Source organism: Canis lupus, chromosome 7 (assembly GCF_011100685.1).
Source record: "Canis lupus familiaris isolate Mischka breed German Shepherd chromosome 7, alternate assembly UU_Cfam_GSD_1.0, whole genome shotgun sequence".
In the NCBI taxonomy this organism is placed as follows: domain Eukaryota; kingdom Metazoa; phylum Chordata; class Mammalia; order Carnivora; family Canidae; genus Canis; species Canis lupus.
Window position 1 is genome coordinate 24,318,775 of NC_049228.1, and position 25,962 is coordinate 24,344,736.

General features: G+C 38.7%; 1 protein-coding gene and 1 long non-coding RNA gene across 14 annotated transcripts in view; one reads left to right on the forward strand and one right to left on the reverse strand.

Annotated features, from left to right (window-relative positions):
* RABGAP1L (RAB GTPase activating protein 1 like) overlaps window positions 1-25,962 on the reverse strand; it is a 744,356-nt gene that overhangs the window by 31,936 nt on the left and 686,458 nt on the right. For 10 of the 13 annotated variants that reach the window (XM_038542444.1, XM_038542442.1, XM_038542443.1 and 7 more), the window contains one exon: window positions 1,266-1,358. In XM_038542444.1, the coding sequence (XP_038398372.1) occupies window positions 1,266-1,358 (93 nt within the window). Of the gene's footprint in view, window positions 1-775; window positions 1,082-1,265; window positions 1,359-25,962 lie in introns of those variants that run through there. The other 3 variants (XM_038542445.1, XM_038542455.1, XM_038542456.1) reach the window with 1 other exon arrangement.
* On the forward strand, window positions 12,537-25,695 carry LOC111096658. The gene is made up of 5 exons (XR_005362067.1): window positions 12,537-12,675; window positions 12,860-12,935; window positions 17,390-18,060; window positions 18,957-19,064; window positions 25,302-25,695. It is a non-coding gene; the product is annotated as an uncharacterized LOC111096658 (long non-coding RNA).

Here is a 25,962-nt window from a genome sequence, read left to right on the forward strand (position 1 = left end):
GGTACTACCACACAACATCCCTCATCTTTGCAAAAGTCCTTCAAGGAAATGTGTATGCTACTATGTGTTTCACAGATGAGGAAGAGGTTCAATAACTAGCCAAGATGCTGAACAATGGGATAGGTATTAAAACCCCTCAATGTGGATAACAAATTCTGTGTTTTTTTTTCTTGGAAAGCCAGTATTTGAACTCAGTTCTGACTACAAAATCCATGTACTCCTGCCATGCCCCTCTGGGAGCCTCCCATGTCACTCAGCTCAGCAACAGAGACAAGAGGTACTGTGGCTACAGCGGCCCTTGTTGATTTCTCTGACCACATAAAGGCAACTACAGTTACAAAAGTGGAAGTCTGCCCACTGTGGGTGATTAAATTAATAATGGCGCCCCAGTACTTTTTTTTGGCAGCATATTTTGGCATTGGTGGTGCTCAGTGTGAAAATTACAATACTCTGTAATCCCAGTGTTACTGACATGAAAAGGGAGGGAACCATTACCCATCTGTAGGAATCTGAGGAATTAAAACATGTTCAAGAGAGACAATATGTCAGCTGGAAAACAGTAAGTTTGAAATCAGTGTTTCCCCAACATTGCTTCATGGGAATAGTGTTGCTAATTACCATTGAAGAGCTCTATCGATGAGAGGGGCCCAATTTTTAAAAAATACTACAACTAACTAAGATATTCAACTGAAGTCAGCCTTGATTCTGGGACTGTACTATAATGAGATGTCACTGTTACTCAGATTTGTGGAAATAAATGTTGCGACAAACACCATTACTGTGCTCCATTAACCTTTGTGGGTTTTATTTTTCCTTCCAAATGAGTTTGTATTTTTGACAGTTGCTACAGACAGAGGAAAGTCTGAAACATTCTCGTGCCAAGCTGGGAACAATTCACCTTCTAAAAGTCTTTGTGGATGTGACCATGCACAGCTAACACAGTACTGTGCCACTTGTTTTCTCATTTTTGAAAGTAGTCGATAGCCACTTTCTCTCTTTCTTTTTCCCTCTCTTTCTCTCAGCTTCTTATGAAGATTCCAAGTATAAATGCAACAGGTGGAGTTACCTACAAATATACAAACTGAAAGAAAAGAAATATTATGGTTGGCTACTCAAGAGTTTCCTGAAATGAAAACATACCTGGACATTTATCATGGCCAGAGTGCGTCTAAATCAAGAAGGAACAGAGGGAGGGGAACTTGCCACTACTCCTACTTTAGGGAAGAAGGCACTCTGCTCTCATGGGTGACCCAGGCCTCTCATACCTTGTATCTATCCATTGGGTCTTCCTGCTGCAGCTGACTCTCTCGCATTGTCTGGTATTCTTTCTCATATTTCTTCAGTTTCTTGGTTGGTACCTACAGGGATTAGAAGAAAAGCATGTCAGATAAGGACATGATGTAGGAAAACATTTCCTTTAAAAAAAAAAAAGATTTCATTTATTTATTCATGAGACACACACATACACAGAGGCAGAGACACAGGCAGAGGGAGAAGGAAGCTCCATGCAAGAAGCCCGATGTGGGACTCGATTCTGGAACGCCAGGATCACACCCTGGGCCGAAGGCAAGTACTAAACCACTGAGCCACCCAGGCACCCCAGGAAAACATTTCCTGGTATGTTTCCTAATTTAAGTCTCTGGTATTCTAATGGCACACACCCAACTCAAAGTAGGGGCGGGGGGCAGTATAGATCCAAGAGCATAGGTCTGGAAACTTTTTCTGTCAAAGCCTCGACAGTACATTTTAGGCTGGGCCACATGGTCTAGGTCACAACCACTCCACTCTGTTGTCATTGCAGAAACACTGCTGTAAGTAATACATAAGCAAGCGAGAGTGGCTGTGTTGTAAATAAACAAAACTTTATTTGCAAATGTCCATTTCTGTTCTGCAACATTGTTATGTCATAACTGTTCCTTGTAAATGTATTTGCCAGTGGTTAATTCTAACCACTTTTTGGTAAAATTCATTCGTAGCCTCTACCATGTTGAAAAGGAAAATTATTTTATAAAAATAAAAAAAGTGAGTAACATGAAATATTTCTAAATAGTTAATATATTGCATCAGGGAGAATAAGGTCTGTCACTGAAAACTCCCAATAAATAACAGAATCGTTGTGCTGTATGAGATAATAGAAAATCATCTAAACAACTCATCTATTTCTTACTAAATTGTGTCATCTTTCAAAGACAGTAGTCTACTGTTTTCTGAAAAAAGACTAGGACTTATAATACTAAAAATAAACACATAAGCATAACACAGAATACAGGTCATTTTATTTGGCCCTAGATAGACCAGGGTCTGAATGCCTACTATTTTTTCTTTTATTATTAATTATGAAACCTCTTAGCAATCAGTATTTAACTTCTCTTAGCCTGAGTTTTGTCATCTATATAGCAACAGGCAAACAAATTTCTGCTTCGTAACGGCTGTCAGGAAAATTAAACGCTGTAATGCAGGCCAAGTATCTAAAATATTACCTGGTTCCTGGAAAATTTTTTTAAAGTATTCAATAAAATTAATATGCTTTCATCTATGTTCCATATAACAGATTAAGCCTACTTTTAGGCCTTCCTTGGCCAATCAAAATTATATAATTCCTTTCAACATCAAAATCTTTATTTAATGTTCAGGTGCTAGAATAAGTGACTTGAAACAAGGGAAAAAATTATCTAATTTTAAAAAAGACAACAGATGTGTTATTTTGCTGGATTCTCAGGGACTGGAAGGCGAAGATGATGTGTTGATGATGCTCCTTAGTAACTGTCGTCACGATAAGTCGTTGGCCCACAGGAGGCTCACAGCAGATGGTTTCTTGTCGAGTTCAAGATACGGTATTTAGAAAACATGCAATATATGTTAGAATCTGGCCAGAGAACTTGTTAAATAAAAAGCAAAGATGCCATGGGTCCTGCCCCTCTGTATTCTAATCCCTCTGCTCTTACATCCAGGAGCACTCCCAAGTACTGGAATTACCTGTTTCTCACCACAACCTGGAGGTTTCACAAACTCAGTCCAAACTTGAGACAGTAAAAATCATTCAACAACCACAGAGTGACAATATCCTTCTGGCTGATGGGGGAGTTTCCCCAGTGAAACAAGAAGTTAAGGACATTTTTCAGGGTGGAACTGAATTGCAAAACCACTGCTGAATACTGTCATGAGAAACTCATTTTTTCTTACTTCATCTCCAGAGACCTTCAAGAGTACACCGTGCTGAGCCAGAATGCAAACAGCAGGAAAGCACCAACTCCTGACTTTTGGCCTCAAAATCATCAGATAAACCAGGAAAATATATGTGATCATGTACCAACAAAATAGCAGCAACATTATTTCTTCTAGACTTTATTTTTTTTTAATTCTTAAAAAATATTTTATTTATTTATTTGCGAGAGACACAGCACAAGCAGGGGGAGCAGCAGAGGGAGAGCTGAGCAGGGGGCTCAAGGGCTCAAGCCCCAGACCTGGGATCATAACCTGAGCTGAAGGCAGACGCTTAACCGACTGAGCCACCCTGGTGCCCCCTCTTCTGAGCTTTAATAGGGGGCCTCAATTTCCTCTAGCTGCTTTTTTTTCTGTATGTATTACTATACTCCAAAAACCAAAAGGCTCTTAAGATGAAGTAGCAAGTCCTTGGCACCGAAGTAGCCCTGGAGCTGAGGAAAAGGGGAAGAAGTCTCAGTTTTCAGCAGGGACAGGTGTTTCTAAGGCATCCTAGGAGCAGGATCAAGGGGGGGTGGGATGGGGGGCCTCCTCCTGCAGCCATTTACCCACAAGATGAGAAGTACGTCCGTATTTCTGCACCTGAACACAGGAACTAGTGGGGACCAGTCTGAACATCAGTCCCATGTGGAAGTATTTCTACATGGTTTCTAAAATGGACCTATTCACCCACCAATGGCTGAATTACACATTGTAGGCTTGCTTCTAGAGAATATCTTCTAAAATCATATTTTAAAAATTCAAAGTATTATAGAATTTTTTTCATGTAAAAAGTGTCCTTTTAAAAGTCAATCTTGCTACTTATGTTAAGAGGTTCATTTTAATGTGAAATTTTAAAAGAATGCATTAAACACCCTCAATAAGCTAATCCTTTCCCATCTGGCTGAGATTCTAGGATGTTTGGCTTCATCTTGTTCAGGGAAACAGAGCAGGTTCCCAGAACAATATGTTGCTAGGAAACCTTCCAAGCTTATTTATCTTGTGCTGTGGGGTGATATTGAGCATCCACCTGTGATTGGCACAAAGTGAAAGGGGGGGAGGGGGGAAGGAGAAAGGTGAGCTGATATGAAACTGCTATTTATGAGATAATCAAAGAACATAGACTATCACAGTTTTTAAAACTGTATTTCAGGACAAAATTGATTTTATTTTGGGGAATGTATTATTGAGCTTAAAATTTTTCTTAGCACAGAAAGGAATAAAATATTTCTTTAATATGTAGTTTTAATTAAAAGAACAGAAAGTCATTAAGAATTACTAGAATTGAAACAACTTATTATCTCAAAGTACTACAGACATCTCTCCCCTTAAGTTAAACATTTTTAATAGAAGTGTGCACTTGGAAAATCACCAATCCTTTCAAATGTTGACCTAATTTGGGAGACTTCTTCCACCCACCATCCATCTTCTACCTGTCCGATACCCCCTATTTGGCTAAATTCAGCAAACATCCTCAAAGAATCCATAATTGTTTGATAAGTGCAACTGATAATGAGCATTCACCAGTTCAAAAAGGTGTTTTTTAAAAACAACCCCAATAGAGAAACTCTGGGAGGACAATCCCCAATAAGTATAATAGCAATCGTTTAAATAATTAGCCAAGGCCTGACATTTTGGACTTGACAACTACATTTGGGGAAGCAAGCATTTCAAATAGAAGCAGTGTTTTAGGGGATCCCTGGGTGGCTCAGGGGTTTGGTGCCTGCCTTTGGCCCAGGGCGCGATCCTGGAGTCTCAGGATCGAGTCCCACGTTGGGCTCCTGGCATGGAGCCTGCTTCTCCTTCCTCCTTTGTCTCTGCCTCTCTCTCTCTATCATAAATAAATAAATAAATAAATAAATAAATAAATAAATAAATAAATAAATAAATAAATAAATAAATAAATCTTTAAAAAAAAGAAAAAAAGAAGCAGTGTTTTAATGTTTTAAATATTATATGGTATTTTGGTTATTTCACAATATGCTTAACCCTGACATTTAAATTCATAATATAACCATTTATGTAGGACCTTTGGAGACCGTCTTTCTGGTACAATCCCTGTCTTCAAGATGAGGAAAGTGAACCCACATGCTAAGAACATTGGACTGAGCCAGCTGGTTGTGGCAGAATGATCTGGAATATGGGTTGGACCACTGTTTCTCTGGCTTGTACTCTGGGCTGTCAGGACCTGTGTATTTCCCAATATTCTTTAAGTCATGTGAGTGCTATTTTCATTATTTTTGCCATATCCAAATACTTTTTATCGATGATTTTTTTCCTTAAATCAATTGACTTTCTTACACAAATTTATTTTACAAGAAAAATATTTTGGAAGCAAGAGTCAATATACACAATTATGGTAGACAAAAAATGCCCCCTCCCCACCAAAGATGTCTGCATCCTAATGCCCAGAACTTATGAACATGCTAACTTCCAAGGCAAGTTGTATTCTGTAGATGTGATTGAGGTTAAGGACATTGAGATGGGGAAGTGATCTTGGACTTCCTAGGTAGGCCCAATGAAATCCTACGAGTCATAAAAAGAGGAGACCTTTTCCAGACTTCAGTCAGAGGAGATGTGACTGTTGCAGAAAAGCCAAATAAATTTTATGTTGCTGACTTTGAAGACAGAGGAAGAAGGGAATGTGGGCAGCCTCTAGAATCTAAAAAAGACAAGGAGAGCCTTCCAGAAAGGAATGCAGCCCTGCTGACGCCTTGATTTTAGCCTAATGAAACCCATGTTAGACTTCTCACCTACAGAACTGTAAAATAATAAATTTATCAAAGTCTTTAAAGCCTCTAAATTTGGGCACCTGGGTGTCTCAGTGGTTGAGCGTCTGCCTTTGGCTCGGGTCCTGATCCTGGAGTCCTGGGGTAGAGTCTCACCTCAGGCTTCCTGGGGGCAGCCTGCTTCTCCCTCTCCCTATATGTCTCTGCCTCTCGGTGTCTCTCATGAATAAATAAATAAAATATTTTTTTAAAAAGCCTCTAAATTTATAGTTTTGTGTTGTGGTAACAGTAAGAAACTAGTCCAACAACATATTATAAATCATAACTATCAACTGAACTACCAAGTGTTTACAAACAAAACTCACTGAAAGTCTTAAAAGCTCTTGCTGAAAGAGTAACCGCATTTTACAACCAATCGCAAATTACATCAATATAAAATAAACTGTATACTGTCAGTTCTTACGTTACAAATATCAGAATAGCAGTAAGCAGTAGATAAAAACAACTCCACCCCAGCCAATGTGTAGATTCATTGAGTCCCTTCCTGCCTTCTCCTCCTTACCACCAATGGCAACCAGTTGTGGCATTTCTTAAACTGAACTATTTTTGCTAAGGATCTGTATGATGTCTCCTGATATTTTCTCTTGCATTTTATCATATTCCATTTTTAAAATGCCTGTTCAGATCTAAAATGACTCCACGAGCAGCAGTTTGAAGGACATAACTAAATCAAGGGGGCTTTTTCATCTATTACCCTGACACTCATCCTCACTGGGCTATAATACTAAATCACTGGGGAGGCTCTATTAACTCCTGTCCTGGTCACCAGTGCAGTCACTTGCCATTTACTGATGAAAGTGGGTCCTATTCAGCTGTTAACAGGAAATACATAGAAAAGAGCTTTATGAACTTAAGGGCAAGGGGGCGGTGGGAGAGTGACCTTGAAAGGAGAAAGTGCAATAGTTGCTTATTTGCTTTATTATTTCTCTCACCTGTCATCATGCCATCATACCAGCCTCAGCTGGAGAAGTGGGAGAGGAAGACTGAAGAATATGCTCAACTTTCTTTTCCTATGCTCTCCCTCTTCTTTCTTTTCTGTTTTTTTCTTAAAGATTTTATTTATTTATTTGACAGAGAGAGTGCAAGGAGGGGGAGGGGCAAAAGTAAAGGGAAAGGCAGGTTCCCCCTGAGCAGGGAGCCCAATGTGGGGCTCAATCCCAGACCTCATGACCTGAACTGAAGGCAGATGCTTAACCGACTGAGCCACCCAGGCACCCCTCTCTTCTTTTCATCTAAAGCATACATGTCTTGTTTTTACATATGACTCTGATAGAATGAAAATACGTTTGTGTATATACATAATTTTTGTTGTATATCAATTTTAGATTAATTTAACCATCTTTATCTCACTAGCGACACCTAGTTTTACTGCCTCGCTTTTACTTTTATTACATTGAGTAGTCCTTGCTAATACTTGAATTTCATGTGTGTTAGTTATTTTTAATAAAACATACTTCTCTTACATACATGATGTGGTTAGGATTCCTGATTATCATATGTGATTCTTTATACATGAAGGCGTTTAAGGTGTCTTTTCAAACAGCACAGATCTTAAGCTCTGGATTGTAACTAATGGAATAACAGAACTAATTCTGAATTAACAAATGGGAAGCTTGCCCATTCTATTAACAAGGGAAATATATACACAGAAAGAGGGGAGTGGCACAGAGAGTTGAATAGATGTGTGCAGGATTTTCAACCTGGTCTGTACTCTGCAGCGTATACGGCAGGATTCTTGGCATATGTTGGTCTTATGGAAGAGTGCATCAATGTTGTGAAAAGTGGATTCGAAATTAACTAGAGAAAAGAATCTAGGAGCGACTAGTGTTTCTCAAGGTAGGGGTATTACTGGCATTCTGGGTGGAATGATCTGGGGTTGCATTAGGGTCTACTTCCCATTTCTGAGCCCCTAGTATCCTTTGCCCATTTATGACAGCGCCTACTAAATGTTGGTTGTGCCCTCCAGTCACCGTTACGGTTTGGATGCCCACACAACACAAATAGGGAGGAAGGGGAAGGCATTAAGGGATGAAGGGTAGACACTCGAGAAAAAGTGGGATTTGTGCTGAAAACCTCTGAGCTGTGCTGTCAGTACAGGCACTGGAGGTTTTCAGCACTGCATTCATATATTATGATGTCCTCTTCCTTCTGTTCTGTTTTGGATCAGCAGTAATTGGCACAAAGAGAAACACGAAGTGCCTGCATGTCAAAGAATTCCCTAACACTTCTAAGGCTATAATTTAGAAAATTATATATTTAAGCCTCTCAACAACTCTGCGAGGTATTATTTGGATTTTACAAATAAGAAAACCTCCTTGAAGAGAGGCAACTTTCCCAAGATCATACAGCTGGTAAACAGAGTCAGAAATGGGATCTAGGCCACCATCTCCCTCTATCTTCTGTCCTCTTTGACCACTTTGCTCTACCGCCTGGGACCAATTAAGGCAAAGCTCCTGAGGAAGCCGACAACCTAGATGTAGTGCCAAATATGCGTCTAATTACCATATAGTTTCATATGTGCAATAAAAGGCTATCAGTACATATTTTCATAAAAGGTGCAAGAAGAAATTTGCTGGGGGACGGGGAGGAGCACCTCCATGGGAGAATTTTCATTAAGACTGGCGTATGTAAGCTTTCTTGCCCAATTAAAAAATCGCATTTCTCCTGTGCTAAATTTTAACAATGGGCTAGTCACTTGTCAGAGCTATTATTTAAAACTTGATGAGTCTGCTTCTCTATTTCAAAAATAAAAGATACAAAAATATTTATTAATGGATGCAAATGCTGGCAAAGTAAATCACTATTAAAAAAAAAAAAAAAAAAGGCTGCCGAGATCTATTTAAAATTTTCCTGATGGCCAGGAGTCTGAGTGCCCAAAAAATTAATAAGCCAAAGGTTCTAGAAATTATGTACTGTTCTTGCTCACTTCAAATAATTTTTTTTGCTTCAAATAATTTCTTAGGATGAATATAGATGATCCCATTTAATCATTAGAGAAGAAACAGACAACTATGGTATGACATTTCTTGGTGATCTGGGGTTGTAGGCTTCACTTAATCTTCTTCACAGTGTTCAGCAAAAGAAGTTACTTTGACTCTTTCTAAGCTTTTAGCACTAGGAGGAGGCGGAACATAGTCAATGATATTTTACCCCATGAGATTAGGGGGGAAAAAACTTCAGAGACCATAAGAACCTATAAATGATGATTAATTGTATTCTTTTTTATTGAGGCATAGGTGACATATAACCTTATATTAGCTTCACGTGTATGATATGATTCAGTATTTGTATACATTGCAAAATGATCATCTCAAATAAGTCTAGTTAAGTTAGAGAAAGTATTTTTGTAACTCATAAGATCTACTCTCTTAGCAAGTTTCAAATGTGCAATGCAGCATTATTAACTACAGCCACCATGCTGTACATTATTTCCCTAAGGACTTATTTATTTTATAACTTTAAGTTTGTACCCTGTGACCCCCTTTACCTATTTCACCCATCTTCTACCCCCCACCTCTGGCAAGTTGTATTCTAGTAAGGAATGGTTTAAGGGCATGGGGACAAGGAAAGTACTTCTCTCTTGTAGGCTTATAGACATCAAATGACTAGGTGTTCTCTTCCTGAATTCATCTCATCTGGCATGTTCAGCTTTCCAATTACTCAAGCCTAATGGTGCACACACCCATGACAGGTTCCTGGACTCATTAATGAATAATTGTATGATGTGAGTCACTTTCCAATATTCATGGCTCACTCCTGAATGTGGTATGCTTATCAAAATATCTATGAAAGTTTATGAAATATCTATTTCAACTTTCTTTACCACATTCTAATATATGCTGTCTGTTCCTAATGCTGTAGCAAATTTAAGAAACTGTGGCATTTGACAGAAACTGCTTATCTGTTCATTTCTAATTCCTCATTTCCAGTCCTATGAATCTAATCTTGTATACTTTTCTTTTTTAGAACTCCTTGGTATTGTGCTTGGGCTTTCCTACCAATAAATAATATCTGGAGGTGGAGTAATTTCTTTACTATCTATATCTTGACAATTCCTATTTTACAATTTCCAGCCCAGGACTTCTACTGAGCTCAACCTACCTATTCACCTGTTAACCTGATATCATCTTTTAGATATTTCACATAGGAGACATTTTAAATTTGGACTCATCACCCACTGCCTAACTCCAGCCAGTTCTCCCACTGTTCATTTTCCATCCAGATGCTCAAGTGAGAAACCCACAGGTGACTCCTACCCCCACCGAGGACCATGAAATCATTCATGTCTCCTTGCTTGTCTTCTTTTGAATCCTGTTGACCCCAACCAAATTTAAGCCATAATCCCCTCCCATCACTGCAATAAGCTCCAAAATGATCTCTCTGTATCTGTCCTTGCTCTACTCCAAAACTTTTTTTCCATAGGGCAATGTTTTTTCAGAATGCAAATCTCTTATCATTCCTCTTCCTAAATTTTTCAATTGCTTCCTGTTGCATTTAGGATAGAGAGAGAAATACTTGACATAACTCTGCTTGTCCTATCGGATCTGGTCTCTATCTACTATTCCTCCCTCATTCTCTATGCCTCCATTTTGTAAAAATGGGGTTCACCCATCCCAAGAAGTACACGAAAGGATCCAAATAGATGCAAAAGGCAATTATCAGAATTTCTAGTTTTTAAAAATATTTTATTTATTTATTTGAGAGACAAAGAGTATAAGCACAAGGGAAAGGGGAAGGGCAGAGAGAAAAGCAGACTCATCCCTGAGAAAGGAGCCTGATGCAGGGCTAGATCCCAGGACCCTGAGATCATGGCCTGAGCCAAAATCAAGAATTGGGTGCTTATTAACTCACTGAGCCACCTGGGTACCCCTCTAGTTCTATTTTTTAACCTTATCTTTTTCAAATGTCTATTTTTGTGTGTATTTTATTAAAGTATACATTAATGTATTTAAAAATGAAAGTACATATATTGGAAGTATGTGCTTAAATTGCTTTTACTGATAGGAATGCATAATGAAAAGAGTTTAGGGCTCACTAGGTTCTTTTTCTTTTTAAAGATTTATTTATTTATTCATGAGAGACATAGAGAGAGAGAGGCAGACACACAAGCAGCAGGCTCCTTGCAGGGAGCCCGATGGAGGACTCAATCTGGGATCCCAGGATCACACCCTGGGCTGAAGGCAGATGCTCAACCGCTGAGCCACCCGGGCGTCCCAGGCTCACCAGGTTCTACCATAGCCATAGCCATCCTGGACTTCTTTTACTTCCTTCTGCACATATTCTGACTTATCTCAGGATGGGCGCGCTATTCCTTCTGCTGGGATGGAGTCAGCATATTCACCTCAGGATTCTAATTGAAAGGTCTAAGGTATGATCAGGCACCTCTAATTTTACAAAGCTTAGGCAATTCTGCTATACTGTATTGTCTGTTTAAAAACCACTGAATTAAAACATCAAGTGCTAAGGGAGTGGGGCGCAGGCTGAAGAGGCTTTTAATGGACTGGCCTAAGAATATAATCACCAGTTTCTAAGGGAATATCCATTCTGTGTTTCAAACAACCAACTTATAAATAAACTTTAGGGGAGAATAAATTTGTAAGATCAGGAAGGACTATTTTTAATGTTCCAGAATATCTCAAGAATCTATTATATAAACAGTTTGGCTGTAAGGACACAATCAAGTTGTAAAAAGGGAAAAATTGGGGTGCCTGGGTGGCTCAGTTGGTTAAGAGTCTGATTCTTGATCTCAGTTCAGGTCTTGATCTCAGGGTCGTGGGTTCAAGTTTCACGTTGGCCTCCACACCCAGTATGGAGCCCACTTTAAATAGATAGACAGATAGATGATAGATAGATAGATAAGGAAAAATCATTTGCTTCAAGAATATTTAAGCAATCGAGTTTCTCTTCAATATTATATTTAGGGTAGCTTAGGGCTAAATAAGCTTGCATTTGAGGTTCTTCTCTGGTAAATACTAGCTACATAATTTTAGAAGCAAATCACTTAAACCTCTTACTCAGAGCTTTAATTATTTATTTTTTTAAAATGGGGTTAACACAAATCACAACCACTGTGACCACCTCCTTTTATTGAGCACACAATGCATGTCATTGTACTAGGTTAAGCACTTAACATATTTTTTATTACTCAAGCCTCACAAAGTTGAGTTGGGTTTACTTTACCCATTCTATAAAATTAAGTATACTGAGGAAGACAAAGTAACATGAAAAGGGACCATAATAGGGCAGCCCCAGTGGCTTAGCGGTTTACCGCCGCTGTAGGCCTGGGGTGTGGTCTTGGGAGACCTGGGATCAAGTCCCACATCGGGCTCCCTGAATGGAGCCTGCTTCTCCCTCTCCCTGTGTCTCTGCCTCTCTCTCTCTCTCTCTGTGTGTCTCTCATGAATAAATAAATAAAATCTTAAAAAAAAAAAAAAAAAAGGAAAAGGGACCATAATAATGACTGGCCCAACAGGCTTTCTGACATCAAAATCAATGGGTTACATGCCTGTCCTCTACACTGCCTGTCACCTGTCCAGCACACACAGCTCTCAAACCCGGGGTCCTTCTCATCAGCCGCTGGCTGCAATGCACCAAGCTAATCAACTGCAGGATGGTGGAGATACTATTTTAACTCCTGACTAGGAGATAACAAACCTAAGATATCTGCTGTATCACCAACTATCAGGTTGGAACTCAAAAAAGTATAAACACCATCACCCTGAAACTTCTGGCAAGCCAGAAAAAAGAGAAGGTCAAACAGACTCTGGGGTGGTTGAACCAGGAATTTAACTCTGGGAGAAGCCTGTATAGAATTTCATAAAGTCTCAAGAAGAGGCAGATTGAAATCATATATTTTCCTTCTTTCCTAGCCCTCTGAAGACAAGTATTGAGGCATTAATACCATTGATACCAGGAGATTTACAGTGTAAAGCCAATTACCTTAAGGTACTGGAATCAGGCAGCTCTTAGATGGAACATTTTGTGAGCCCTATAGTTTCACTGAAAATGCCTTTCTTCTCTGTGTATGATTTTCTAGATTTCCTTCTGTTCTTATTGCTTCACATCCTGATTTGTACAAAAAATGTTGGGTACTTTTCTGCAGCCATATGCAACTGTAAACGCTGCAGCTGGTTTACTAGCACTCATTCTACTGGTTTTTAAATCTATTTTTCTCAGATTCTTTGCAATGGAAGGAGAGAGAAAAAAGACATTTTGCTTGTTTATCTCCTAAGTAGTAAGAGTAATCTCATCTCACTATATCCTCAACTTTAGATTGAATTATGAAAATTTTGTTATTTTTCTCTTTGTAAAAATTAAGAAGCAATAATATCTTAAGCTGGCATAATAAACGGATGTTTGTTATTTATTTTATTTTAGGGCAAGATGCTCAACATCCACTGTAATATGGCAAGTGAAATTCTATTTCTGAATAAGTTTTTGGGGGGATCCCTGGGTGGCTCAGTGGCTTAGCACCTGCCTTCGGCCCAGGGCGTCATCCTGGAGTCCCGGGATCAAGTCCCACATCGGGCTCCCTGCATGGAGCCTGCTTTTCCCTCTGCCTGTGTCTTTGCCTCTCTCTCTCTCTCTCTCATGAATAACTACAATCTTTTAAAAAACTGAATAAGTTTTTGGTTAGAAATTTACCACTTAACATTTTTATTATAGTGTTTAGAAAATAACAGAATGACTACCAAGTGCTAAAAATTAAGGCTGTAAGATGGTATGTAATACACTAAATCTAGTTACATGTTGGATGGTGTTGGTCTGATTCCAGGGAGTAGATTAACCAGATGTAGTCCCAAAACTGGGCCGCAGAAAGCTGATACAGCTATGCATTCAAAAGCGAGCTAATTAAGCTTATTTAAAACTAGACAATGATACAGGAGAGAAAGAATGACAGGGGAACCAAGGAGGACACTGTTTTTTATTATCATCAAATGTTATGTTCTTTATAATAACGTTGACCTTTGCAGCATGGAATGCTAAGAAATCTAAAAGAGTACTTTTATGTCAGTTGTCCCTGGCACTTAAGCGAAAGTAAAGATATATCTCTTGCTAAAAGTCCTCATAACAGGCAGAAGGCTGTAGACATTTATGCTGTAGGACATTTAATTCAAGACTAATATGCTAAGACAATCTGAGTTAATTCTGTCTTTAGAAAGATTCAATTTTATCATACCAGATAGAGAAGGACAAAAGAGTGGGAAAGAGAAATGGAGCTTTTCCTGTATTCATCTACCTTTAAAGACAGGAAGTAAAACTGTTTATTTCGCATCAGCAGAAGATCATGCTGCATGATGGCTGCATTGCCATTTTTACATCACTCTTTTAACATGACAAGGAAAATGTTTTTTGTTTTTTTTTAAGATTTTATTTATTTATTTATGAGAGACACACAGAGAGAGGCAGAGACACAGGCAGAGGGAGAGAAGCAGGCTCCCTACAGGGAACACAATGCGGAATTTGATCCCAGGGACTTGGGACCATGACCTGAGCCAAAGGCAGATGCTCAATCATTGAGCCACCCAGGCACCCCATGAGAAGGAAAACTTACCCTTACTTCGCATTTTAAAGAATCATCCATTTATTCAGTCAAATATTTACTGACTACCTACTACGCAGCAGGTATAGCCATCTAGCCATCAGACCATTCATGGTCTGTCTCCTAAAGGAGCTCACAGTCTGATGGGGAGAGAGTCTTTAAAAGAAATAATCACACAGTCTAAATCAATACTGACCTTACAAAGTAAGGTGAATGCTGTGAGGGCAAAGTAAAGGTGGAGAGATTGTCACACATGTGGCTCTAATTGTGATGACATCTCTGAGGAATGACAATTAAGCTGAGGAGTCAGTTAGCCAGTGAAGAGTTGGGAGAAAGAGCGTTCCCAGCACAGGGGGAATAAGGAGCACAGGGTGGGGAAGAGCGAGACTGGCTACGTACTTTGCCAGGACAAGTAAAAATTAAAATTTTAAACCCCTTGTTTAAAAAGCGGTAATTTCAAGATGGCGGAACATGCAACCAAGTGTGGGGACCTGTGTAATTGGACAAGCCACATGCCCATGAAGCTGGCTCTGGGAAAGACAGCCAGTGTGAGGGGCCAAAGGCCAGTAGAAGCATCATTGGGAGAGAAAAGGCTAGTTGAGGCTGAAAAAATATGGGAGGTAAACAGGCCCAAACCCCAGGAATAGGGCCTCCAGGGACCAACCTCAGGGACCAACCTGCTCTGTCTCCTTTACAGTTCCCAAAATAGTTATTAAAGAGCTATTGTATAAGCCAAGCTGTTATGTAAGCACTCTTCTGGGTGCTAAGAGGAAGACAAAGAAGAGTCTTTGCTTTTAAGAAGCTTACAAATAATTCTGTAATTTAAGGCAGAATATGGTTTCACATGAAAGTGTAGGCACCAATTTGTGAGAGATTCAAGGCATGAAGATTATTCACTTGACATAAACAGACTGAAATTAGCCTTCTTCTGACTTTAGGGCCATGATTTGGCCATTTCACTATAGAAATAGCAAACATACCTGGTACTTCCTACATGCCAGGTACCAAATGCTATATGCTTTAGATGTATTAATCTATTTTAGCCTCATATTTATGAGGTAGGTGCTATTACTATTATTTTTTAAAGATTTATTTATTTTAGAGACAGCATGCATGCAAACAGGCACATGAGCATGGTGAGGGGGACAGGAGGAAAGAGGGGGAAGCAGACTCCTTGCTGAACAAGGAGGGTCTGATATGGGGCTGATCCCATGACCTGGAGATCACAATCCGAGCCAGCTGAAATAATTGGATGCTCAACTGACTGAGCCACCCAGGAACCCCATGGTAGGTGCTATTATTTTCACTTTAAGGAGAAGAAAACAGATACCCAGAGAGAAATAACTTACTTGCCCAAAGTCACACAGCTAGCAAGGTAGGGATTCATTCCAATCCAGGCAGCCAAGGTCCAAAGCCCTTGCTACAAACTACTATGCTATACTACCATCTAACTAACATTGTTTCATTTTGCTTTGCTTTAAAAGTCTATATGCTATATTTATGCGCTTTTCATTTTTTTTCTCCCTGGTCTTCTGCTGTCACTATATCCTTCTTACCTACTTGGTTTGCCATATATCCTGCCTCAAAGTGGCTAAGAGATACACAAGAAAAATAATTTTCCTAAAATTTTTCCATTGTTAGGGTCAGAATTGGCAGGAAATATATTTAGGTATGAATTTTTGAAAGGAAATGACATAGACGGTGCTGCCTTCCTTTGCTGTTGATGACAGTCCTATGTATCTTTTTGGATGGATGACTAACTAGAGCTGGTACAGTTATGGACAGCTACTACTGACTCCAGGAACTGTGAACACCTAATTACTAGTGCTCTGGAACCCATATGAGTTCTCGGTGTCCCCATAACCCAATGCCAGATCTGTTCCTTACAGAAGTGAGAAGTGCATACATGTGCTCATTAATTCCACATATACCTACTTTGTGCAAGACACCATGCCAAATGCCTTCTGGGACACAAAGATAGCTAGAATACAACCCCTTAACCAAAAAATTCACAATAAACTTTAAAATTTGATCAATGTCATTCTGGTAATAGAAGCCTTATGCTCTTAAGGTTTAGAGGAGAATGTTTTCATAAACTCACCAGGAAATTTAGGACAGACTTTAAGGAGGAGCTAGCCTATAAGCATTGTCCTGGGGGGAGCTTTTGCTATTGACTATTCACAAGTGTCAGGATCTTTCTTACCATTCTTTTCCTTCCTTCCCTCTCTCCTTCTTCCTTTTTTTTTTTTTTTTTTTTGTATTAGTGGCCTCCAAAGATTGGGCAATAGCAAGGCCACAAGTTTCCCTGCCACTGCCTTTCTATAAGGTAGGAAGAAGCATTTGTTAGGTGGCAAACAAGCCCAGAGTGCTCTGCCTCAGATGCCATTCTGCAGGTGTTACAATGCCTCATTTGCCAGTCTTACAGGCGATCCATGCAATGCTGGAGGGGCCTAAATAGTATTTCTAGCCAATTCAATTTAAAATTACTTGACACCCTTTAGGCTAATTAGAAAACCCTCTGTTGTAGATTTAAATATAAGTAGGATAAATTCACGGTAGTTATCTCCTGATTATAGTTTTTTCCAATGCAACCAACTAACCCTAGACTGTATTCCCATATCATGTGCTTCAAATATTAATCAAGTCCAAAGTACAGACTAAAACTAATGCACAGTTTATCACACTGTTGGTTAGAGTATTTTAACACACGTTTTATCACATTGTGTTGATAGAAGTATTTTAATGTAAATTGCTGAGAGTATATAACAAACAGGTAGGACTATAATAGGTACAGAGAGGAGTAAGATAAAGAAAAAACCAGCTCATTATTGCTTATTTTTTTCCTCATTCCATACAGGAAAGGAGAAGGAAACTGCTGTAAGCAAAGGCATGGAGCTTAAAAGTGTGGGCCTGCTAACCCTGCTAAGCAATTGTTTGTCTGAGTGAGGAGCTAGAGCCCCTGGTGCTTGGCAACTGCAGAGAACGCTGCAAAGGTGGCACTGAGGCCAGTTCATCAGATCTAGGTCATCACCAGTTGATGAAAGCATGAACCTATTTTGGTAGTAGCTAGTTCAGTGACCATATTTTCTGAAAGAAAAATCAGGCACATGGTCTTAACAGATGTTCGGGTCCATTCTGGATGTGAGAAGCAATTTGGAAGATGAAAGAGAACCTAAAATGCTAAAAATGTTTTGATTGTTTTGGTAGCTTATAGGGCTTAGGAAACAGAATCTCTGACGTTAGAGCTATCTTTGAAATAAGTCTTGTTCCTGTAATGGTAAGAGGTCACTGAGGTGTTGAGGGGATAGAAGCCAGTGAGAATGTTCATCTGGAAATGGTGTATCTATGCTAAATTAGGGGACAGGGTCAAGATGAAGAGGAAGGTGGCAACTGAAAGGGTATTTAGGAAGTTTTAAAAACAGGTCAGGAGAAAAGGCCTTTGTGAAGAAGGTGACAAGAGAAGTGGAAAGGAAGGCCCGTGAGAAGCAGAAGAGAAGTCTCTAAAGGAAGTCTCTCCTGTCATTTCAGGTAGGCCCAATGATCCCTTCCCTCCTTAAACTCCTTTAGAATTTGCCTCTACCACTCATTTAATAATCACATATGGGTATAAAGAGCTTTTCCTGGGGTATGAATTTTCCTGATTAGGATATGTTAAGGCAAAAAAAAACAGAAAACCAAAACCAAAACCAAAACCCTTATTTAAACTTGGTATCATCACTGGCTTCAACTTAACACAAAGCTGAATACTTAGGAGAAGCCTAAATCGATCCTTGCAGTTAAAGCATACTCTTAATGTCTTGAGGTTCAAGTGGATTTTGTTAATTAAAGTATTAGAATAAGAAAGACAGATGAAGACTATGCCCATATATTTTCTTTGAGTATGGGTATTACAGGAGGTATGTGATGACATAGAGCTGATAAATGGAAAGACATAGAAATCCACTTAACATAGGATATTTTTGTTACCTAAATGAGAAGATTGTGATAACCAATTAAAAATGGCAGTTTTCCTTGATATGTTTGACAGAGCCAATAATTACCTCTGCTCTGTGGGGCAATTTCTGAAATGGTGCATACGAATGAGACTATTTGGGAGACTTCTTATGCTATACAGTTGGATGCTCTTCCGTAAATTGAAATTCATTTCTTTAATTTTGGGCAGGGGGTGGAGGGAAGACATAAGAAAAAAGTAAAAACATCACACACAGTGAATGCCTAACACTTGAAAAATAGATATATATCTGACAATCATAAGAGAATTCTCATTTTGGAAAAATGGTAATATCAAACTAACTTTCTAAAAATTAACTGAATCATCTTTAATGCTCAGAGTAGATCAAATGAGAATAATTTGAAATTAGACTTGGCCACACACAGGTAAAGGAAAGACCATAAAATTAGCTTTTTTTGTATGCTTGTTTCAGGTCCCTCTACTGCTGTTTACACATGAATGATTGCTCTCCAAAGCTTGGGGTGGAGTGGCATTTATGTTCCCATTTCCATGGCAACTGTGAGGAGGCCAGAAAAATAAGGTATGGGGAAATATGCATTTCAACCCTCACTTCCCTTCCACCCATCCAGCCCTCCTCATTTCCATGGGAACAGGAATTGAAAGACCTCCAGCAGCCGAAAGTGAAAGCTCACTCATAGATTGCAGCTGTTTGAATGTCAGCTGAGAGCTGCAAATGACAATATATTGCAGTTGTTAAAATTTTTAAATGATACTTTTCCTAATAAATTCCCCCTGTAATAATTTACAAGGGGGAGGGGCACTTAGGTGGCTCAGTGATGAGATTCTTGGTTTTGGCTTGGATCATGATCTCAGGGTCCTGAAATTGAGCCCCTCTCCCCCAGAGTAGGAGTAGGCTTAGGCTCGGGATTCTTTCTCTCTTCCTCTCCCTCCCCCTCTGCCCTCAGCCTTAGATATAAAATATAAATAAATAAGATATTAAAAAAATAATTTACAAGGAGAAGCTAGAGGAAGAAGAACACTCTTTGGATTTAGTATTTTGGTATCTTTTACAATTGCAGTATCATATATCATTTTTTAAAAGTAATCTCTACACGAAACAGGGCTCAAACCCACAATACCAACATCAAGAGCCACATGCTCTACAGAATGACCCAGCCAGATGCCCACATAACACATATCATTTTATTTTATTTTCACACAAAGGGAGAGAGAGAGAGAAAGGGAGAGCATGCCTCTGTAGGGCAGTGGGGAGGGAGAGGGAAAGAGCATCCTAAGCAGACTCTGTGCCCAGCGTGGGAGACCCATGTGGGGCTCGATCTCACCACCACCCTAAGATCACAACCTGGGCAGAAATCAAGAGTCAGATGTCTAACGGACTAAGCCACCCAGATGCCCCTTGTTTATTATTTTAAACAAATGGCTATGGGCAAGAAATGCAGTGAAATGAAGAGCAGTCCTCATCAAGTCACTGTGATGTCAAAAACCTCCTCCAAATGGTGGACGTGGAAAAAGTATGGAGGAACTAATTAAACTGAGGGAGGAAAGAGAAAAGAGAGGGGAAGGAGGGATCTAATTTAACTTTAAAAAACTACTTAATCAGTGGTGCCTGGGTGGCTCAGTCAGTTAAGCATCTGATTTGTGATTTCGGCTCAGGTCATGATCTCAGGGTGCGAAGATCGAGCCCCGTGTGGGACTGTGCACTGGGCACAGTGCCTGCTTAAGATTTTCTCCCTCTCTCTCTCTCTCTGCCCCTCCCTTCCTCCACCCTCATGTTCATGTGCTTTCTCTAGAAAAAAAATCAAAAACACTATATTGTATTTTATTACAAGAAACTATGTGAAGATTGTCAGCTCTATCTAGAGTGTGAGCACGGAGTCTGATGAACCTGCTGAGGAACCTAGACTTTTGCAAAAAAAAAAAAAAAATTCTACAAATTTTACATTATAGCAATTTGCAAAAAATTTCATAAACATGGAGAATTGCTACAAAATGAGAAAGAAAACACATTTATGGAGTATTGGAAAGTGCCAGAACTTATCAATTACTTGGTTTCATATTTGTAGACTCACCTTGGGCCCCAGAAGTCACTTTCATTTTTTTCTAACTATTGATCTGCACCTTATAGCTTAATTTCTATGTTACATTGTAAGTGACACTTGGAAAGTCTCAAGACAGTCCTCATGTACATCAAGGTTTCTAGCAGTGAGGGATGGGGAAGGAGAGTTGTCATATTTTTTTATAAGATTAATTATAAAATAATGATAGTTCATTTTTAAAAAGTTATCTGGTAGTTAGAGACTTTTTTTCATAAACATATTACCAGTGCCTGGTACAAGATGACAGGTAGGTCCTCAATATTGCTTCTTGATGTAAACAGTTAGATTTTACTCGAATCCACACTGAAAAATGAATATCCTAATTTGGAGCTCCTCTGTAGTTTATTCTCCTAATCTTGATTTGGAAGTATTACCTTGGAGACTGTGGTAAGAAAAAACCCATATAGACCCCACAGGTCCATTCCTCCTTATCTTGTTGGCTAATGCTCTTGACACCATTCTGTTGAATTGTATTAGATTATGTTCAGGTTTTGAAATTTGTATTAGATTATGTTCAAGTATTCAAATCTCCTTGGCTCCTGAGTTCAAATAGAGGTTGAAACCCATGTTTCTTTAGCTACTGTCATTAAAAGGACAGGCCAGAACTTGCCTAAGATTGCCCATTTCCATTCTACATACAAGGAAAGGCTTTAGAACACATATGTAGGATGTTTTGTTTTATTTTTTTTTTAATATTTTATTTACTTATCCATGAGAGACACAGAGAGAGGCAGAGACACAGGCAGAGGGAGAAGCAGGCTCCATGCAGGGAGCCCAATGTGGGACTTGATCCCAGAACTCCAGGATCACACCCTGGGCTGAAGGCAGATGCTTAACCACTGAGCCACCCAGGCGTCCCTACAGGATGCTTTATAGATGGAAATACGTGTTATAAGCTTTAAACTCACAGAGAAATATCCTCATTAATAACAGAAATGAATGCCATCCTTTTAAACATATGTGAAGGCTAAAAAAGAAAGAGGAATATTTGTTTTACATGTCCATAACTTAATTCTATCTCAGGGGTACTTTCTCACTCTTTTTGGAGGGGTTGTTATTCCAAATTGTTCACTGTAACTTGGCTTCTACTTACATTGCCTCAGGCAAATACAAAACCTCAACATAATCTAATACAATTCAACAGAATGGTGTCAAGAGCATTAGCCAACAAGATAAGGAGGAATGAACCTGTGGGGCCTATGTGAGTTTCTTCTTACCACAGTCTCCAAGGTAATACTTCCAAATCAAGATTAGGATAATAGGGCAGCCCCAGTGGCGCAGTGGTTTAGCGCCGCCTGCAGCCCAGGGTGTGATCCTGGAGACCCGGGATCCAGTCCCACATCCGGCTCCCGGTGTGGTGCCTGCTTCTCCCTCTTCCTTGTGTCTCTGCCTCTCTCTATTCTCTCTCTGTCTTTGTGAATAAATAAATTTTTTTAAAAATCTAAAAAAAAAAAAAAAAAGATTAGGAGAATATTTAGGTCAATATTGAGGACCTACCTGTCATCTTGTACCAGGCACTGGTAATATGTTTATGAAAAAAAGTTTCTAACTACCAGATAACTTTTTAAAAATGAACTATTATTTTATAATTAATCTTATAAAAAATTATGGCAACTTTCTTCCCCATCCCTCACTGCTAGAAACCTTGATGTACATGAGGACTGTCTTGAGACTTTCCAAGTGTCACTTATAATGTAACATAGAAATTAAGCTATAAGGTGCAGATCAATAGAGAAAAATGAAAGTGACTTCTGGGGCCCAAGGTGAGTCCACAAATATGAAACCAAGTAATTGATAAGTTCTGGCACTTTCCAATACTCCATAAATGTGTTTTCTTTCTCTTTTTGTAAGCAAATTTTCCCTGGCTACAATAATTAAAATAGTTTTATGAAGCACTTTGTTGTCTCTATAAAGTATACAGTGATTTAGGTATATAACACAGAAAGTATTATGAAATCTGACAAGTTAAAGCATGCTTTTAACTTAATCTAAAATTACTCTTTTCTTGCTGAAAAACCATAATTTCCTTGGCCTTTGTGTTCTCATCAATTCTACCATCAGCACTAATGATTGGCTTTCTTTTTGGAGACATTTTCCACCCAGAAGCAAAGTTAAGTTGAAATCTAAATACTAAAAAAGACAACTGGTCTCATAAGACTTGTTCCTTACCCAGACTTACAGGGCATATACTGACAACTAGTACTTTTGCAAAATTACAAAATGTTACAGTGTTATGGCTCTTAGGAGAATCTCATCAAAGTGTTGAAATCACAAATGATAAATTCATAAATTTAAAAATCTATTATCATAAATTTTGGAGTACTAAGTTTCTCAAACTTCCTTTTTCAATGCTAACAATTTCCTGCTGAGGTACTTTTTCAAGGGATTATTTACAAATAAAAATATATAAGGACCAGACAAAATTAAGCCAAAGTCCATATTAAGTGATTTATTTCATCTCCTAGACTTTGTAAATTTGAGTGGGTATGTATTATATATCTGTTATTTCTAGTCCAAAAAAAAGTCAAAGGTATCACACCTAGATACTTCCGAAACTGTTATTCATAGGCACTCAGAATAGAGAACCAGAAATATTTACAAAAATTTCATGAAGAACAGTAACAAAGCCCTTCTTTGACAACAGAGAACATGAAAAACCAGAAATATCATTTACTCTTTAAGAAGGGAAATCAGCTTTACTTCAAGGGAACTCTAATTTGAATTGAAAATATTTTTAAATCCAGGAACCATGTCAAAATTAGCCTTTTCTGCTGATCAAAAAGCTAAATGATAAAGAATATATCTGGTCCGGAATCTAAATTAAAAAACAGATTTCTTAGCTAGTCTGTTGAGGTGAAGGCCGCAGTACTGAACTGACTATATTTATTCTCTAGTATAAATACATTTTTTTTGCTTATGCTTCCATGTCATTAGAAAAAAAAAAAGATTTTCTTGTCAAATTATTTTACTACAGAATCTATCTTATTCACTTGAAATGTAAACCTCCACGTCTATAGAAGTCAAATTTGTGAGGCACATATATTTAACATTCTAGATCATGTTAAGGACTTTATTTCTCCCCCAGCTTTATTGAGATATAATTGACATATAACATGTTCAAGTTTTTTTTTTTTTTTTAAGAGTTTATTTATGAGAGGGATAGAGAGAGAGAGAGAGAGAGAGAGAGAGAACACATGGGCAGGGGCAGGCGCAGGAAATGTAGGCTCCCCACTGAGCAGGGAGCCTGACACAGGGCTTGATCCCAGAACCCTGATCATGACCTGAGCTGAAGACAGATGCTTAATCAACTAAGCCACCCAAGTGCCCCTAACACTGTTTAAGCCGTATAACATGTTGATTTGGTGTATGAATATACTGTAATATACAGTAATATGATAAACCACCACTTTATTTGCTCACAACACCATCATGTCACAGAATTACCATTTTTTTTGGTAGTGAGAACATTTAATATCTACTCTCTTAGTTTTCACATATACAATACTACTAACTGTAGTCACCATGTTGTATATTAGATTCCCAGACTTATTCATATTACAAGTCTGAAGCCTTTGAACAATATCTCTCCATTCCTCCCCACTCCCATGTCCCTGGTAACTGCCAATCTACTCTCTGCTTCTATGAATTTGGCTTTCTTAGATTTCAGATATAAGTGAGTACAGAATGTGTTTTTCTGACTTACTTTGTTTAGCATAACGTCCCCCAAGGTCATCCAAGTTTTTCTGCAAATGGCAGGATTTCCTGCTTTCTCATGGCTAAATAATATTCCATTATATGTAGCACATCTTTTTTATTCATCCATTGATGGACACTTAAATTGTTTTCAGATTTTAGCTATTGTGAATAATGCTACAATAAACATGGGAGTACAGATACTTCCTTGAGAAGTATTCATTCCTTTTGAATGTACATCCACAAGTGGGAGTGCTAGATTATATGGTAGTTCTATTTTTAAGTTTTTGAGGAACTTCCATACTTTTCTTCTGCAGTGGCTGCACCAATTTACAATCCCACCAACAATGCACAAGGGTTGTGCCCCATATTTTTGATAAGTGAAGAAAACATACCCAATATGAGACTAACAGCTCATTAATTTACATTCTTACATCATATGTGAGCTTAAGATAAACAAAAACTGTACAACCTCTGTTGCTCTGATATTGCTGTTACCATTTCTGATTTCTGCTTTAACTGTTTCTGTTAGGCTTTAATAAAAAGGTCTCTAAGCTAAAAAGACAAAATTGAATTCTCCTACAAGTTCATAATTTTCCCTGGAGGATTGGGCTTTTCAAAGCTGGCAAATTGAACTGAATATTCCAGTCTGACCCAGACAAAAGATCAAAATGCTGAGATGTCGGGATCCCTGGGTGGCACAGCGGTTTGGCGCCTGCCTTTGGCCCAGGGCACGATCCTGGAGACCCAGGATCGAGTCCCACGTCGGGCTCCCAGTGCATGGAGCCTGCTTCTCCCTCTGCCTATGTCTCTGCCTCTCTCTCTCTCTCTCTCTCTGTGTGACTATCATAAATAAATTTAAAAAAAATTAAAAAAAAAATGCTGAGATGTCTCCAAAATCCTAAAAATGGTCCTCAGGCACACATGACAATCAGGGAATCTTCATTATGCAACAGATAGCCTGGATGTAGAGTGGGATGCTAAAAAGAGCCTTTATCTCTCCCTAGGACAATGGGTCTCAAACACCAGTGTTCCCACAAAATTCTTACCAGCTGCAAAGAGGAATAGAGCAACTTTGCATGAAGAACCTATAAGGAATCACCCTATTCTAAATATCAAAGTGAGTATCACCAGTAATAAAACAACTCAAAATCATGCTCCATTTGATAGAATAGATACAATGGGAAAAATACAGCATCATCTCTATGATAAATTCTGGTCAAAAATGTATACCCTAAATCTACTCATGAGGAACCATCAGGACCATCAGATAAACTCAAATTGAGAGACAGTCTATTAAATAACTAGCTTGCAATTTTCAAAAGTATCAAGCTTATAAATGTCAAGAAAGACTGAAAAACTGTTCCAGACCGAAGGTGGTGGCTCAAGAGAAAATTGAATATAGCATGTGGCTCAAGGTTTCATTGTAAAATGAACAAATATTCCTCTTTGAAATTTTGCTGAAAAGGACTGACTTTTTGGAGTGGTTTTGGTATCATCCTACATGGAAAAGAAATCATCCTACCAGATGATTTCTCTGGGTCCTTTCTGGTTCACCAATTCTACCTATTTACTATCTACCTGCCTATCTCTCATTCAGCGTGCACTTAACAGAATTTGAGCATATATAGCTCAGAACTTCACCAGACAGGAAAATAACCATATGCT